A 16,950-nucleotide genomic window follows, 5' to 3' on the forward strand; every position below is an offset into this window, starting at 1 on the left:
CTTGCTGGTAGACGGCTGCGTTGACCCTGGATCTCAGGAAACAGAGTGGACCGACACCAGCAGATGACATGGCACCCCAAACCATCACTGATGGTGGAAACTTTACACTAGACTTCAGGCAACGTGGATCCTGTGCCTCTCCTGTCTTCCTCCAGACTCTGGGACCTCGATTTCCAAAGGAAATGCAAAATTTGCATGGTTGGGTGATGGTTTGGGGTGCCATGTCATCTGCTGGTGTCGGTCCACTCTGTTTCCTGAGATCCAGGGTCAACGCAGCCGTCTACCAGCAAGTTTTAGAGCACTTCATGCTTCCTGCTGCTGACCTGCTCTATGGAGATGGAGATTTCAAGTTCCAACAGGACTTGGCGCCTGCACACAGCGCAAAATCTACCCGTGCCTGGTCTACAGACCATGGTATTTCTGTTCTAAATTGGCCCGCCAACTCCCCTGACCTTAGCCCCATAGAAAATCTGTGGGGTATTGTGAAAAGGAAGATGCAGAATGCCAGACCCAAAAACGCAGAAGAGTTGAAGGCCACTATCAGAGCAACCTGGGCTCTCATAACACCTGAGCAGTGCCAGAAACTCATCGACTCCATGCCACGCCGCATTAACGCAGTAATTGAGGCAAAAGGAGCTCCAACCAAGTATTGAGTATTGTACATGCTCATATTTTTCATTTTCATACTTTTCAGTTGGCCAACATTTCTAAAAATCCCTTTTTTGTATTAGCCTTAAGTAATATTCTAATTTTGTGACACACGGAATTTTGGATTTTCATTTGTTGCCACTTCAAATCATCAAAATGAAATGAAATAAACATTTGAATGCATCAGTCTGTGTGCAATGAATAAATATAATGTACAAGTTACACCTTTTGAATGCAATTACTGAAATAAATCAAGTTTTTCAAAATATTCTAATTTACTGGCTTTTACCTGTACGTGCGCCGAGGGACCGCCACACACAGGCACACCTTCGCCGCTTAACCCCTCGTGGTGAGTTGATGTACGAGGCGGCGCCGAAATGGCAGCAGCAAATATGCACAAGTGGCCGGGCAAATTTTATTTGTTTATAAACAAACATGAATAAATGGCCCTCGTTAAAAGTCGTCATGCCTTTCGATCTACCAATAAATCAATGATTCCTCCAGGCAGAGAAGGAAAGTATTCTATTCAATAAGCACTTCTTACAGGAAATGAATGTCTCTCACCCAAACACCAGAGTGCCGTCCCTCCTGATGCCAAACTGGGCGTTCTGCACGCCGCCGCTGTTCTTCACCAGCCGGCCGTCGCTCACCACGTTACCCAGACACTCGCCCGTGGGGTCGAAGAAACCGGCGTTCAGAGCGTACAAACACCCGCCCGCCTGCGCACTTTCCTCCACCGAGGCAAACTTGCGAAGGTCGCAGCCGCCTGGACCGCCGGGCTCCAGCACCGTCACGGTCCTGAGCGGGTCGTTGACCACGGTGAAGTGACCTGACACACACACACACACACACACACACACACACACGCACACACACGCACACACACAGAAACGGAAACAAAACCAACAACAATCAATGAATTATTGCAAACTGGTTCGATGTCTTCTCCAGACGACTTTAAAACGTCAAAACTACTTTAAAATGTAAAAAAAAATATTTAAAAAAAGGAACTTTATTTTTTCTAAGTTGCACGTTGAACATAAAAATAACTTAAAATTATTCAATATTAGAAATAAAATGATGAGTTCTAAAAAATAAAAACAAATTCTAACTCTACTTGCTGTGTTATAACTAGCGTTTGTACTAAATAGCCATGAATAACCTTCAGGGGTGATTACATAACCATGAATAATAATAAAAATAGCCATTAAAACCAATGAATAATAATGAAATAATCAATAAATAGTCATCACATAGCCAATAATGAAAAAATAACAAACCATTAATATCAAATAAACAGCCCTTAAACTATGTGATAAGTAGCCATAAATAAGATGAATAAATATTGAATATTTAATAAATATTCATAAATGATAATGACGTAACCATTAAATAGCCTTAAAGTTATTACATAGCCTATAAATAAAACTTGAACACTCATTAAAGATTCAAATAATAGCCATAAATATACAATAAATAGCAAATATCAAATAAATAACCATGAAATGCCAATTATTCATTATTAATTTGACATAAATATCAAACAAATACCAATTTAACAGCCATTGAATATCCAATAGTTATTACATAGCTAATTAATAAAAATTAAACATCCATTAAGTATCCAAATAATAGCCATAAATATCCAATAAATAGCAATAAAAAGCCAATTGTTAATATTTTAATTGACATAATTATGAAATAACCAACCATAAAATGCCAATAAATAATTAAATTGACAAATATCAAATAAATAACCATAAAATGCCAATTATTAAAAATGCTATTGACATAAATACCAAATATAAACTATTTAACAGCCAATAAATATCCAGTAGTTATTACATAGCTAATTAATAAAAATTAAACATCCAATCCAATCCAATTTATTTATATAACACATTTAAACAACAACAAGAATGTTTCCAAAGTGCTGCACAGCCATGTTAAAAACAATATTAAAAACAATATTATGCTTCACCAATGACTGAATAAAAACAAAAAATAAATAAATATAAAACCAATATAAAAACGATATAAAAATAAAAAAGATTAAAAACGATTTTAAAGGGTAAAACCAATTAAAACAGTAAATAGAAATCAAAATTTATTTTAAAAAAAACACAGTCCATTAAGTATCCAAATAATAGCCATAAATAGGAATAAAAAAGCCAATTGTTAATATTTAAATTGACATAAATATAAAATAAATAACCATAAAATGCCAATAAATAATTACATTGACAAATATCAAATAAATAACCATAAAATGCCAATTATTAAAAATTGTATTGACATAAATACCCATTTAACAGCCAATAAATATCCAATAAATAGTTATTACATAGCCAATGAATACAAATAAAACATCCATTAAGTATCCAAATAATAGTCATAAATATCCAATAAATAGCCATAAAAAGCCAATTGTTAATATTTAAATTGACATCATTATAAAATAAATAACCATAAAATGCCAATTAAAAATGTAATTGCCAAATATCAAATAAATAACCATAAAATGCCAATTATTAAAAATTGTATTGACATTAATACCAAATAAATAACCATTTAACAGCCATCCAATCAAAAGTTATTACATAGCCAATGAATAAAAAATAAACATCGATCACGTATCCAAATAATACCCATAAATATCCAATAAATAGCCATAAAAAGCCAATTAATAATAATTAAATTGACACAAATATTTGAAACCTATCCCATAAATAACTATTTAACTAAATTAATTAAATATCCAATAAATATCAATGAATAGTCATTTATTACACAGCTATAAATTATTAATAATAATAATAATCAAATAGACACAAAATGTCAAATGAATAACAATTAAACAGCCATTAAATATCCAATAAATAGCCACAGTGATCCAGTAAATAGCCACAATGATAGCCATAAAAAGCCAATTGTTAATATTTAAATTGACATAATTATAAAATAAATAACCATAAAATGCCAATTAAAAATTTAATTGCCAAATATCAAATAACCATAAAATGCCAATTATTAAAAATTGTATTGACATTAATACCAAATAAATAACCATTTAACAGCCATTAAGTATCCAATCAAAAGTTATTACATAGCCAATGAATAAAAAATAAACATCCATTACGTATCCAAATAATACCCATAAATATCCAATAAATAGCCATAAAAAGCCAATTAATAATAATTAAATTGACACAAATATTTGAAACCTATCCCATAAATAACTATTTAACTAAATTAATTAAATAGCCAATAAATATCAATGAATAGTCATTCATTACACCGCTATAAATTATTAATAATAATAATCAAATAGACACAAAATGTCAAATGAATAACAATTAAACAGCCATTAAATATCCAATAAATAGCCACAGCGATCCAGTAAATAGCCACAATGATCCAGTAAATAGCCACAATGATCCAGTAAATAGCCACAATGATCCAGTAAATAGCCACAATGATCCAGTAAATAGCCACAATGATCCAGTAAATAGCCACAATGATCCAGTAAATAGCCACAATGATCCAGTAAATAGACACAATGATCCAGTAAATAGCCACAATGATCCAGTAAATAGCCACAATGATCCAGTAAATAGCCACAATGATCCAGTAAATAGACACAATGATCCAGTAAATAGTCAGAATGATCCAGTAAATAGCCACAATGATCCAGTAAATAGTCAGAATGATCCAGTAAATAGCCACAATGATCCAGTAAATGGCCACAATGATCCAGTAAATAGCCACAATGATCCAGTAAATAGCCACAATGATCCAGTAAATGGCCACGATGATCCAGTAAATAGCCACAATGATCCAGTAAATAGTCAGAATGATCCAGTAAATAGCCACAATGATCCAGTAAATGGCCACAATGATCCAGTAAATAGCCACAATGATCTAGTAAATAGCCACAATGATCCAGTAAATAGCCACAATGATCCAGTAAATAGCCACAATGATCCAGTAAATAGACACAATGATCCAGTAAATGGCCACAATGATCCAGTAAATAGCCACAATGATCCAGTAAATAGCCACAATGATCCAGTAAATAGTCAGAATGATCCAGTAAATAGCCACAATGATCCAGTAAATGGCCACAATGATCCAGTAAATAGTCAGAATGATCCACAATGATCCAGTAAATGGCCACAATGATCCAGTAAATAGCCACAATGATCCAGTAAATAGTCAGAATGATCCAGTAAATAGCCACAATGATCCAGTAAATAGCCACAATGATCCAGTAAATGGGCACAATGATCCAGTAAATAGTCAGAATGATCCAGTAAATAGCCACAATGATCCAGTAAATGGCCACAATGATCCAGTAAATGGCCACAAAGATCCAGTAAATAGCCACAATGATCCAGTAAATAGCCACAATGATCCAGTAAATAGTCAGAATGATCCAGTAAATGGCCACAATGATCCAGTAAATAGCCACAATGATCCAGTAAATAGCCACAATGATCCAGTAAATAGCCACAATGATCCAGTAAATGGCCACAATGACCCAGTAAATAGCCACAATGATCCAGTAAATAGCCACAATGATCCAGTAAATAGCCAGAATGATCCAGTAAATAGCCAGAATGATCCAGTAAATAGCCACAATGATCCAGTAAATGGCCACAATGATCCAGTAAATAGCCACAATGACCCAGTAAATAGCCACAATGATCCAGTAAATAGCCACAATGATCCAGTAAATAGCCACAATGACCCAGTAAATAGCCACAATGATCCAGTAAATAGACACAATGATCCAGTAAATAGCCACAATGATCCAGTAAATAGTCAGAATGATCCAGTAAATGGCCACAATGATCCAGTAAATAGTCAGAATGATCCAGTAAATGGCCAGAATGATCCAGTAAATAGTCAGAATGATCCAGTAAATGGCCACAATGATCCAGTAAATAGTCAGAATGATCCAGTAAATAGCCACAATGATCCAGTAAATGGCCACAATGATCCAGTAAATAGTCAGAATGATCCAGTAAATGGCCACAATGATCCAGTAAATAGCCACAATGATCCAGTTAATAGCCACAATGATCCAGTAAATAGTCAGAATGATCCAGTAAATAGCCACAATGATCCAGTAAATAGCCACAATGATCCAGTAAATAGCCAGAATGATCCAGTAAATGGCCACAATGATCCAGTAAATGGCCACAATGATCCAGTAAATAGCCACAATGATCCAGTAAATAGCCACAATGATCCAGTTAATAGCCACAATGATCCAGTAAATAGCCAGAATGATCCAGTAAATAGCCACAATGATCCAGTAAATAGCCACAATGATCCAGTAAATAGCCAGAATGATCCAGTAAATAGCCACAATGATCCAGTAAATAGCCACAATGATCCAGTAAATAGCCAGAATGATCCAGTAAATAGCCAGGCCCCACATGTGGTCTTACCGCTCACTACTCTGTTCTGCAGACGTGACACAAACACGTAGGACTCGGCCACGGGCAGCAAAGGGTCCTTGTTGGAGGTCCAGGTCTCATGCGTGGTGTTGCCGTGGACGACGGGCTGACAGTCTCTGACGTAGCGATGGGAGTGCTGAGGGCCGTGACCCTGCGAGTAGGCCGCCAGCACATCTGTCAGCCCACACCCTCTGAAACACACAACTATTATTACAAACATGTTAGGAGTATAGCTGGAATGTATCGGTGTGGGATATCGACAATGAACAATAATACTGACCTATTTTATCACTATTTTCAATGTAACTATCACCAAACATTTTTTAAATCTCCAGCATTGTCCCGCCCACGGCTCCGTCTGATTGGTTAGGAGAACCACGCACGGGGAATAGGCAGAGCCAATCAGAAGCCGAGGTCTTTTGCAGACTCCTCAAATATACAAGGTAGAGAAACTCCTAGCATGTTAACACTTAGCATATAAAGTTATACGACTCCGGGGTAAACGGTTGCAAAATGAGCTTAAAAAAACAGTTAGCATGCAAATGTTAGGATGCTAACATTAGCATGTTAACAGTTAGCATGTGCCACATACCAAGTCATATGAATCTCGGGTCAACAATTGCAAAATTAGCTAAAAATGTTAGCACGCTAATGTCAGCATGCTAATGTTAACACGCTAATATTAGCATGCTAATAGCTAGCATGTGTCACATACAGAGTTATATAACTCTGGGTTAAATGGTTGCAAAATGAGCTAAAACAGTTAGCATGCTAACAGTTAACATGTGTCACATACCAAGTTAAATGACTCTCGGGTAAACGGTTGCAAAATGAGCTAAACATTTTTTATCATGAGGCACGTACCAAATGACGTGACTCTGGGGTAAACAGTTGCAAAATGAGAAAATAAAAAGTTAGCATGCTAATGTTAAAATGCTAACATTAGCACGTTCACACTTAGCATATGTTGCATATAAAGTTATATAACTTGGGTAAACGGTTGTAAAATGAGCGAAAATTTTTTTTAGCATGCTAACGTTAACCATGCTAACAGTTAAGATATATCGCACACCAAGTTATAAAACTATGGGGTAAGCGGTAGCAAAATGAGCTTAAAAAAAATTATCATGAGGCACGTACCAAATTATGTGACTCTGGGGTAAACAGTTGCAAAATGAGATAATAAAACGTTAGCATGCTAATGTTAAGATGCTAACATTAGCACATTAACACTTAGCATACGTTGCATATAAAGTTATATAGCTTGGGTAAACGGTTGTAAAATTAGCTAAATGTTTTAGCATGCTAACCCTAACATGCTAACAGTTAACATATCGCACACCAAGTTATAAAACTACGCGATAAGCGGTAGCAAAATAAGCTCAAAAGTTAGTATTTTAACAGTTAACGTGTCACATACCAAGGTATATGACTACGGGTTAAATGGTTGCAAAATGAGCAAAAAAAAAAAGCTAGCATGCTAACTGTTAACATGCTAACAATAGCATGCTAACTGTTAACATGCTAACAATAGCATGTTAACAGTTAGCATGTGTCACATACCAAGTCATATGAATCAAGGGTAAAGAATTGCAAAATTAACTAAAAATGTTAGCATGCTAATGTCAGCACGCTAATATTAGCATGCTAATAGTTAGCATGTGTCACATACAGAGTTATATAACTCTGGGTTAAATGGTTGCAAAATGAGATAATAAAAAGTTAGCATGCTAATGTTAAGATGCTAACATTAGCACGTTAACACTTAGCATATGTTGCATATAAAGTTATATAGCTTGGGTAAACGGTTGTAAAATTAGCTAAATGTTTTAGCATGCTAACGTTAACATGCTAACAGTTAACATATATCCCACACCAAGTTATAAAACTATGGGGTAAGCGGTAGCAAAATGAGCTCAAAAGTTAGCATGCTAACAGTTAACGTGTCACATACCACGGTATATGACTATAGGTTAAATGGTTGCAAAATGAGCAACAACAAAAAAAGTTAGCATGCTAACTGTTAACATGCTAACAATAGCATGTTAACAGTTAGCATGTGTCACATACCAAGTCATATGAATCAAGGGTAAACAATTGCAAAATTAACTAAAAATGTTAGCATGCTAATGTCAGCACGCTAATGTTAGCATGCTAATAGTTAGCATGTGTCACATACAGAGTTATATAACTCTGGGTTAAATGGTTGCAAAATGAGATAATAAAAAGTTAGCATGCTAATGTTAAGATGCTAACATTAGCACGTTAACACTTAGCATATGTTGCATATAAAGTTATATAACTTGGGTAAACGGTTGCAAAATGAGCCAAAAATGTTTTAGCATGCTAATGTTAACATGCTAACAGTTAACATATCGCACACCAAGTTATAAAACTACGCGATAAGCGGTAGCAAAATAAGCTCAAAAGTTAGCATTTTAACAGTTAACGTGTCACATACCAAGGTATATGACTACGGGTTAAATGGTTGCAAAATGAGCAAAAAAAAAGAGCTAGCATGCTAACTGTTAACATGCTAACAATAGCATGCTAACTGTTAACATGCTAACAATAGCATGTTAACAGTTAGCATGTGTCACATACCAAGTCATATGAATCAAGGGTAAATAATTGCAAAATTAACTAAAAATGTTAGCATGCTAATGTCAGCACGCTAATGTTAGCATGCTAATACTTAGCATGTGTCACATACAGAGTTATATAACTCTGGGTTAAATGGTTGCAAAATGAGATAATAAAAAGTTAGCATGCTAATGTTAAGATGCTAACATTAGCACGTTAACACTTAGCATATGTTGCATATAAAGTTATATAACTTGGATAAACGGTTGCAAAATGAGCCAAAAATGTTTTAGCATGCTAACAGTTAACATATCGCACACCAAGTTATAAAACTACGCGATAAGCGGTAGCAAAATAAGCTCAAAAGTTAGCATTTTAACAGTTAACGTGTCACATACCACGGTATATGACTATGGGTTAAATGGTTGCAAAATGAGCTAAAAAATAAATAAAAATGAGCATGTTAACAGTTAGCATGTGTCACATACCAAGTCATATGAATCTAGGGTAAACAATTGCAAAATTAACAAAAAATGTTAGCACGCTAATGCTAGCACTTGAAAACTGTTCCAACTCGTTAAGAAACGTGGGAAGTGAAGTGAATTATATTTATATAGCACTTTTCTCTAGTGACTCAAAGCGCTTTTACATAGTGAAAGCCAATATCTGAGTTCAATTGAAAGCAGTGTGGGTGGCACTGGGAGCAGGTGGGTAAATAAGTGTCTTGCCCAAGGACACAACGGCAGTGACTAGGACGGCGGAGGCGGGGATCGAACCTGGAACCCTCAAGTTGCTCCCAAAGTGCTATATATATTAAGGCTGAAACGACGCGTCGACGTAGTCGACGTCATCGGTTACGTAAATACGTCGACGTCGTTTTTATGCTTCGACGCGTCGCATATTTACGTCACACTGCCGTCATGGCGGAGCGCAAAGCAGACGATGCGAGCGGTGCGAGCGAGGGGAAAAAAGCACGCCAAAAGTCGTCAAAAGTGTGGGAGTATTTCAATAAACAAATGTATATAATTCGGCATTATTTCGGCCAGTCGGCTTATAAAATCAGAGCCGATCAGTTTACGTTCGCGCGCAGGTATAACGCGGCGCACTCCCGTCTCATCTGCTGGTGCGCGAGCCCGGTAATTAGACCGCTGTGTCAAATCAAGGAGTACAAAAGACGCCAGCGCAGAGTGGAAAAAGGTTTAGTTCATTACAGATAACACAGAGTTGTGACAAAAGTATGTAAGATTTAATATTTCTCTTCGTGGGTGTGGCGCACCTGTTGCGCTGGTGAGATGCATGTAGCGTGCTTAGTCTGGAGGCTAAATACTAGAGATGCGCGGTTTGCGGGCACAACCGCGGAGTCCGCGGATTATCCGCGGATCGGGCGGATGAAATTTAAAAAAATAAGATTTTATCCGCGTGCGGGTTGGGTCGGGCGGATCAATTAGATTTTTTTTTTTTTTTTTTTTATTTTTTTTGCGGGTGGCAGTTAAACCAATTGGTAAATATATATACATAGTTAAATGTTGTTACCCACATACGAAAAACGAGCAGGCACCTGCAGCATATGCCACAACAGAAGAAAAAAAAAGAAAAGAGATGGACACTTTTACGGAGCGGAGAAGGGACGCCTCGCCGGGGTGCGGGACCGAGGCCCCTTCCCCCGAGAGGGCCCCACCGGGAGCCGTAGCTGAGGCGATCCGCGAGAAGGGCCCGACGCACGTCCAGGGTCACTACCGCGCCCACCGCACCGATACCCCGCCTCGTCCGCCTTCGCCGCGGCCGGCGTCACGCGCAGCAGGTAAGCAGCTTACCTGCCCGCCACCCCCGTGGCCGGGGGCTCGTAACATGGGTCACTCCGCGCGCTCCGCCCGCGCAGCTTACCTGCCCGCCACCCCTGTTGCCGGGGGCGCGTAACAGGGGTCACTCCGCGCGCAGTGCGCTCAGCGCGGCTCCCATATGATTGCGCACTGGTGTGCGTCTGGGTCGTGACAGCGTGGCACGCGAAAGACTGTACTGCATTGGATCAGTCTCCTTTCTTTAACAGGCAAAAGCTTTATAACCTCACCATACCTGCCAACTTTTGAAATCAGAAAAACCTAGTAGCCAGGGTCCAAGGGCCGCAGGCCCCGGTAGGTCCAGGACAAAGTCCTGGTGGAGGGTTCAGGGCTTCGCCCCCCGACGCAAAATGATTATTAGCATTCAGACAGGTTAAAATGTTGCTAAAACCATCACTTTTCTATCAGTCACAGTGACTTTTCAAAACAAAAATATTACAGCAAAAATCATATGGGTTGATTGACATGTTTATTCTGTAAGCTAACTTCAATAGTTTGAAATTATTTTGACAGTTAATGCCAGTTATCCTGTCAACCTTTCACAAGACTTCAATTTGTTAATTGAAAGTATAAACACTTTTTACAGTAAACAAATGGTAAAACAGTACTAAACAATTCCATTGGTGTCATTATTAACTTTCTGTCCAAGCTTGTATAATCTACTGCCTTGTTCAATTGTAAAAAATATTCTGTGCCTAAAATTCACATTTCTATCACAATTATCATACTGTAAACATGGTAAGCTAACTTCATTAAAATTAATAGTCCTGTCAATAGCATGGAATTACAATTCAAATGTCGTTTTTTTGTAAGCCTTTCAAAAGAATTCAAAATATGAAAAATTAATGAAAATTAATTGAAGCCATCAGACACTTGAAAAGTGGCACATCACATCTCTAATGTAATCATTTGAACTTTTCAACAGAAATAGCACTGCAAAAATATTAAGGACATACTTCTGTATTTTGGTAGTTATGCTGTCAACATTTAACAAGATTTCTTCAACTTGGACTTGAAAGCATAAATAGTATAAACACTTTTAACAGTATGTCGTGCTGTGAAATACAGCCGACAGGATTGCGCACCAAACACGAGGCAAGGCCAAAGCGCATGCATGGTGCAGGAGAACAAAGGACTTCTTTCATTTAAGGTTTGTGATAAACCATCAAACTCATTCGTTAAAAGGACTCTATAGTAATATAAAGCGAATTTTTCTGGACATTATCATGCAAGAAAAGTTTATTTTTGGGACCGCGATCACCGCGTAATGATTTTTAAAGGTTGCATTACAAACATTTAACTGTCCCATGTGATCAGCCAGTGCGATTGGAAGTCCATGCTCAATTATTGCCTCCGTAAATAAAACTTCGGCATTTAATCACATCCAAAGAATCTGTTTGGGCGACGAAAAACGTTGAAAGTTTTCCACTTGTATCGCTAGCAACGGCATTAGACTTGTGTTTTTTTGTCCCAACGTGGTCTTTTACATGGCTAATTCCTCCGTGTCCGATCGAAAAATCTTGTCTGCACAAGGTGCAATTCGCGTAGTTTTCACCCTTTTTTTTTTAAATTAATGAAAAACCGTATTTTTTATCACTGCACCCGTAACCCGGAATAGGTTGATGAAAACCGTACGAATTACGGGAAAACCGGAGTAGTTGGCAGGTGCCTCACTAATGCCTTGCATCGTCTATATTAGATATACCGGGCGGATGGCGGGCGGATGCAGTTCTGATCAAACGTTACATCGGGTGGATGGCGGATGGTTGACGACTTTCTGATGCGGTTGCGGATGAAATATTTGCCTATCCGCGCATCTCTACTAAATACACACAGTGTGTTATGTAACTGTTGTTTAGTGTTGATATTCTTTGCTTAGTTTGATAAATGTTGGAGCAGTTTGCTTCATCAGGAGGGTGAAGTCACTCAATTTAAAGTGTTGGATTTAACTGTGTTGGTGAGGGCGTAGAAAAAGGGGCATTTTTCTACCAGTAGACAGCGTTTAAGATTGAGTGTTTCACTGCTAAATTAATAATATATTTATATTGAATATGGATTTTAAATATGTATCTAAATAGGTGGTTAATTGGTTAGGTATTTATGTATTTGCATATTGGGTTTTCTGTTGCATTTATCTATTGTGTTTCTGGTGTTAAATGTATTTTATATGTATCTTGGTGCATTTATGTTGAGACAATTTATTTAAAATCTGTTTTAACTTAAAGGGAAAAGATGTGTCCATTTTCTTGCACTTGTTTAATGGTTAAGAGTTTGATAGCTAATTAATAGTTGTAAATTATGGGATTGATAATTGATTGATTTTTTTACAGCATGTTAATCTTGTGGTGTTTTGTCCTTAAAGGTTTTTCACCTACTAAAGAAGCTAAAGGCTACTAAAGGCTACTAAAGACAGCTAATGACAGCTAAAGAAACTAAAGTCTATTAACACTGCTAAAGACTGCTAAAAAGACTAAAGAAGAAAAAAGAAGCTGTTTCTTGGTTGGAAAAACTGTTGCAAACTAAAGGAAAATAAAAGGAAAAAGTAACTCCGGTCTGGTCTTTTGAGTGAAATCCAGAAGCCACATTCAGCATTGGTACATCCCTTCAAGTGTGGGATAAGCACAGCGAAAAAAGCAAAACACTTGACAGTTGTTGTATGCACACTGTGTCGAGCGGAAATGGCCTATCATAGCAGCACAACGGCTATGAAGGAACATTTGAAAAGAAAACACCCGACAGCGTTCTTGCCATCACCATCAACTAGTCAATCGTCCGCGTGAGTATACGTTGTCATCATTACACAAAATCATGAATGTGTCATTTGTATCTGCGTTGTAAATTCATAAACTAAAACACTGTTTCGCTCTGAGAGGCGCGTTTGGCGTGCCTGTTCAGTGTTTACAAAGACGCGCTCCTCTTTAACGCTAACGTTAATTAGTTGTGCAAATACCTTTTACAACATTAACAGTTACATATACTATGTACAAACCAACAATTAACTTTCACTTTAATCATACTATCATTGTTGTGTTATTAAGCAAAATAAGCAATACTTTTACTTTTGTTGAAATGTTTACACTGTTACAGAATATTTTGTTTTGCACTTTTTTTGTATTGGATGTTTATCTTTATTTTGCACATTTTAAAGCAAAATAAGCAATACTTTTACTTTAGAAATGCTTATACTATTGCAGAATATTAAGATTTGCACTGGATGTTTACTTTTATATTTGCACATTAAAAAGCAAATAAGCTACTTTTAATTTTGTTAAATGTTAAAAGTTTTAAATGTTTACATTGTTACAGAATATTTTGTCATGTTGTTGTCAATGTTGACTGAGTGGCCATACTTTTTTTTTTGTATATAAAAGTCATGCCTTTTGAAAAAACTGGCCAACATTTATTTTTTCATCTTCATTTTAAATAAATAAAAATAATCGGTAAAAGGGAAAATAATCTATAGATTAATCGAAAAAATAATCTATAGATTAACCGATTAATCGAAAAAATAATCTATAGATTAATCGATAGAAAAATAATCGTTAGCTGCAGCCTTAATATATATATATGGGCCTGTGCAAATGGCCCATTCATTTTCAATGGGGAAAATATACCAGAAAAGGTGCAATTCCTGGCAATGACTAGTTGGGGAGAAGAAGCTGAGACATGTAAACTAACCGGTTTGAATGGACAAGTTCTTCAAAGACACACAAACACCTTAAAGAGAGAATGATGAGGGGGGAAAAAACACTAAACATTTTTAAAAAAGTGATTAATTAAACCCCGTAAGAGAAAAAGCGGTAGAAAATGGATGGATTGATTTATCTCCAAGTCCAAAAATGAAAAAGTTGCCCTAAAAGCTCGGAGAAGCCAACTAACTCGCAGCTTCTCCCACTTTTTTACCTGAATGCTTCGCTGGTGGACGACCCGGCCCACGCGAACACGAGAAAACACGCCAATACATACTTCATCGAGTCACAACTTGAGTTCGGTGAGGCTCCAACACCCCCCGCCATCCCGAAAGGGACAAGCGGTAAAAAAAAAACAACAACAACGGATGAATGGACGGACCAAAACTGTCAGAAGTTTCTCCATTTATGACGCGTCGCCCTCTAATTGCGCTTCAACTCGACACGACTTCCGGTTGTGCTTAGCAAAATTAAAGTCTCGATATTAAACCAATCAACAGACCGGAAGTTGTGTGTGTGTGATTATTCAAGCGTGTTTTTACCCTCACTTGATGGGTAAATAAATACGTTGTACAAACGATTAGGATTAGAATTAAATGGTTTCAATGTGTTTGTCCAGGCAAAAAAAGCACAAACTAAGTTAGAGAAAGTAATAGAAATGTGAAAGAAATTATTTAAAAAAAAAAAGTTACACAGTATCGCCCCTAACCGGAAGCATTGTTCAGCAGAAGCAGGAAGTTGTACGAACACTTCACCTTCTTTTTTTATTCTAATAATTTATTACAATGCTTTCATTTTTATTCTAATAATTTATTAGAGTGCTTTCATGTTTATTCTAATAATTTATTACAATGCTTTTATTTTACTCATTTCCTTTTTACAGTTCGATACGTCATGGTCCATACCTCGTTATAGTCATGTTTGAAATATTTATATTGTGTTATTTGAAATACACAATTTGAGCAGACCCATAGATATATTTGCACAAAGTACCGCTGTCGCCGATACCAGCCCGGATTTCACTCTGTATCTGATCGTAAACCTTTTTTTTTTGCGTGGGGCTCAAAATCCCCTTTTGAAATGAAGTGGTCGACATTGAAACAATGACCAACAGCGCCCTCTGGCGACAAACAAACTGTATTACTAACAGTGATCACAAACTGTATTTAAGGACTGATAGTGTCCTCTAATCAAAAACTGTATTTAAGGACCGATAGTGTCCTCAGATCACAAACTGTATTTAAGGACTGATAGTGTCCTCTGATCACAAACTGTATTTAAGGACTGATAATGTCCTCTGATCACAAACTGTATTTAAGGACTGATAATGTCCTCAGATCACAAACTGTATTTAAGGACTGATAGTGTCCTCTGATCACAAACTGTATTTAAGGACTGAGTGTCCTCAGATCACAAACTGTATTTAAGGACCGATAGTGTCCTCTGATCACAAACTGTATTCAAGGACTGATAGTGTCCTCAGATCACAAACTGTATTTAAGGACCGATAGTGTCCTCAGATCACAAACTGTATTTAAGGACCGATAGTGTCCTCTGATCCCAAACTGTATTTAAGGACCGATAGTGTCCTCTGATCACAAACTGTATTTAAGGACCGATAGATCACAAACTGTATTCAAGGACCGGTAGTGTCCTCTGATCACAAACTGTATTTAAGGACCGATAGTGTCCTCAGATCACAAACTGTATTTAAGGACTGATAGTGTCCTCTGATCACAAACTGTATTTAAGGACCGATAGTGTCCTCTGATCACAAACTGTATTTAAGGACCGATAGATCACAAACTGTATTCAAGGACCGATAAGTGTCCTCTGATCACAAACTGTATTTAAGGACTGAGTGTCCTCAGATCACAAACTGTATTTAAGGACTGATAATGTCCTCTGATCACAAACTGTATTTAAGGACTGATAATGTCCTCAGATCACAAACTGTATTTAAGGACTGATAGTGTCCTCTGATCACAAACTGTATTTAAGGACTGAGTGTCCTCAGATCACAAACTGTATTTAAGGACCGATAGTGTCCTCTGATCACAAACTGTATTTAAGGACCGATAGTGTCCTCAGATCACAAACTGTATTTAAGGACCGATAGTGTCCTCTGATCCCAAACTGTATTTAAGGACCGATAGTGTCCTCTGATCACAAACTGTATTTAAGGACCGATAGATCACAAACTGTATTCAAGGACCGGTAGTGTCCTCTGATCACAAACTGTATTTAAGGACCGATAGTGTCCTCAGATCACAAACTGTATTTAAGGACTGATAGTGTCCTCTGATCACAAACTGTATTTAAGGACCGATAGTGTCCTCTGATCACAAACTGTATTTAAGGACCGATAGATCACAAACTGTATTCAAGGACCGATAAGTGTCCTCTGATCACAAACTGTATTTAAGGACTGATAGTGTCCTCTGATCACAAACTGTATTTAAGGACTGATAGTGTCCTCTGATCACAAACTGTATTTAAGGACTGAGTGTCCTCTAATCACAAACTGTATTTAAGGACCGATAGTGTCCTCTGATCACAAACTGTATTTAAGGACCGATAGTGTCCTCAGATCACAAACTGTATTTAAGGACCGATAGTGTCCTCTGATCACAAACTGTATTTAAGGACCGATAGTGTCCTCTGATCAAAAACTGTATTTAAGGACTGAGTGTCCTCTGATCAAAAACTGAATTTAAGGACCGATAT

General features: G+C 37.1%; 2 protein-coding genes across 2 annotated transcripts in view; one reads left to right on the forward strand and one right to left on the reverse strand.

Moving 5' to 3' along the window:
- Window positions 1-12,928, forward strand: part of lrrc51 (leucine rich repeat containing 51) — a 150,375-nt gene extending 137,447 nt beyond the window's left edge. The window contains exon 5 of the mRNA XM_061925886.2: window positions 12,897-12,928. The gene's annotated coding sequence lies outside the window, so the exon portion shown is untranslated. The remainder of the gene's footprint in view (window positions 1-12,896) is intronic.
- LOC133572840 (N-acetylglucosamine-1-phosphodiester alpha-N-acetylglucosaminidase-like) overlaps window positions 1-14,630 on the reverse strand; it is a 49,821-nt gene extending 35,191 nt beyond the window's left edge. The window contains exons 1-3 of the mRNA XM_061925884.2: window positions 14,438-14,630; window positions 6,105-6,304; window positions 1,213-1,477 (exon numbers count right to left, since the gene is read on the reverse strand). Of these exons, the coding sequence (XP_061781868.2) occupies window positions 1,213-1,477; window positions 6,105-6,304; window positions 14,438-14,550 (578 nt within the window). The 5' untranslated portion in view covers window positions 14,551-14,630. The remainder of the gene's footprint in view (window positions 1-1,212; window positions 1,478-6,104; window positions 6,305-14,437) is intronic.
- Between the last annotated feature and the right edge of the window lie 2,320 nt (window positions 14,631-16,950).

The sequence above is a fragment of the Nerophis lumbriciformis genome, linkage group LG30 (genome assembly GCF_033978685.3).
Source record: "Nerophis lumbriciformis linkage group LG30, RoL_Nlum_v2.1, whole genome shotgun sequence".
In the NCBI taxonomy this organism is placed as follows: Eukaryota; Metazoa; Chordata; class Actinopteri; order Syngnathiformes; family Syngnathidae; genus Nerophis; species Nerophis lumbriciformis.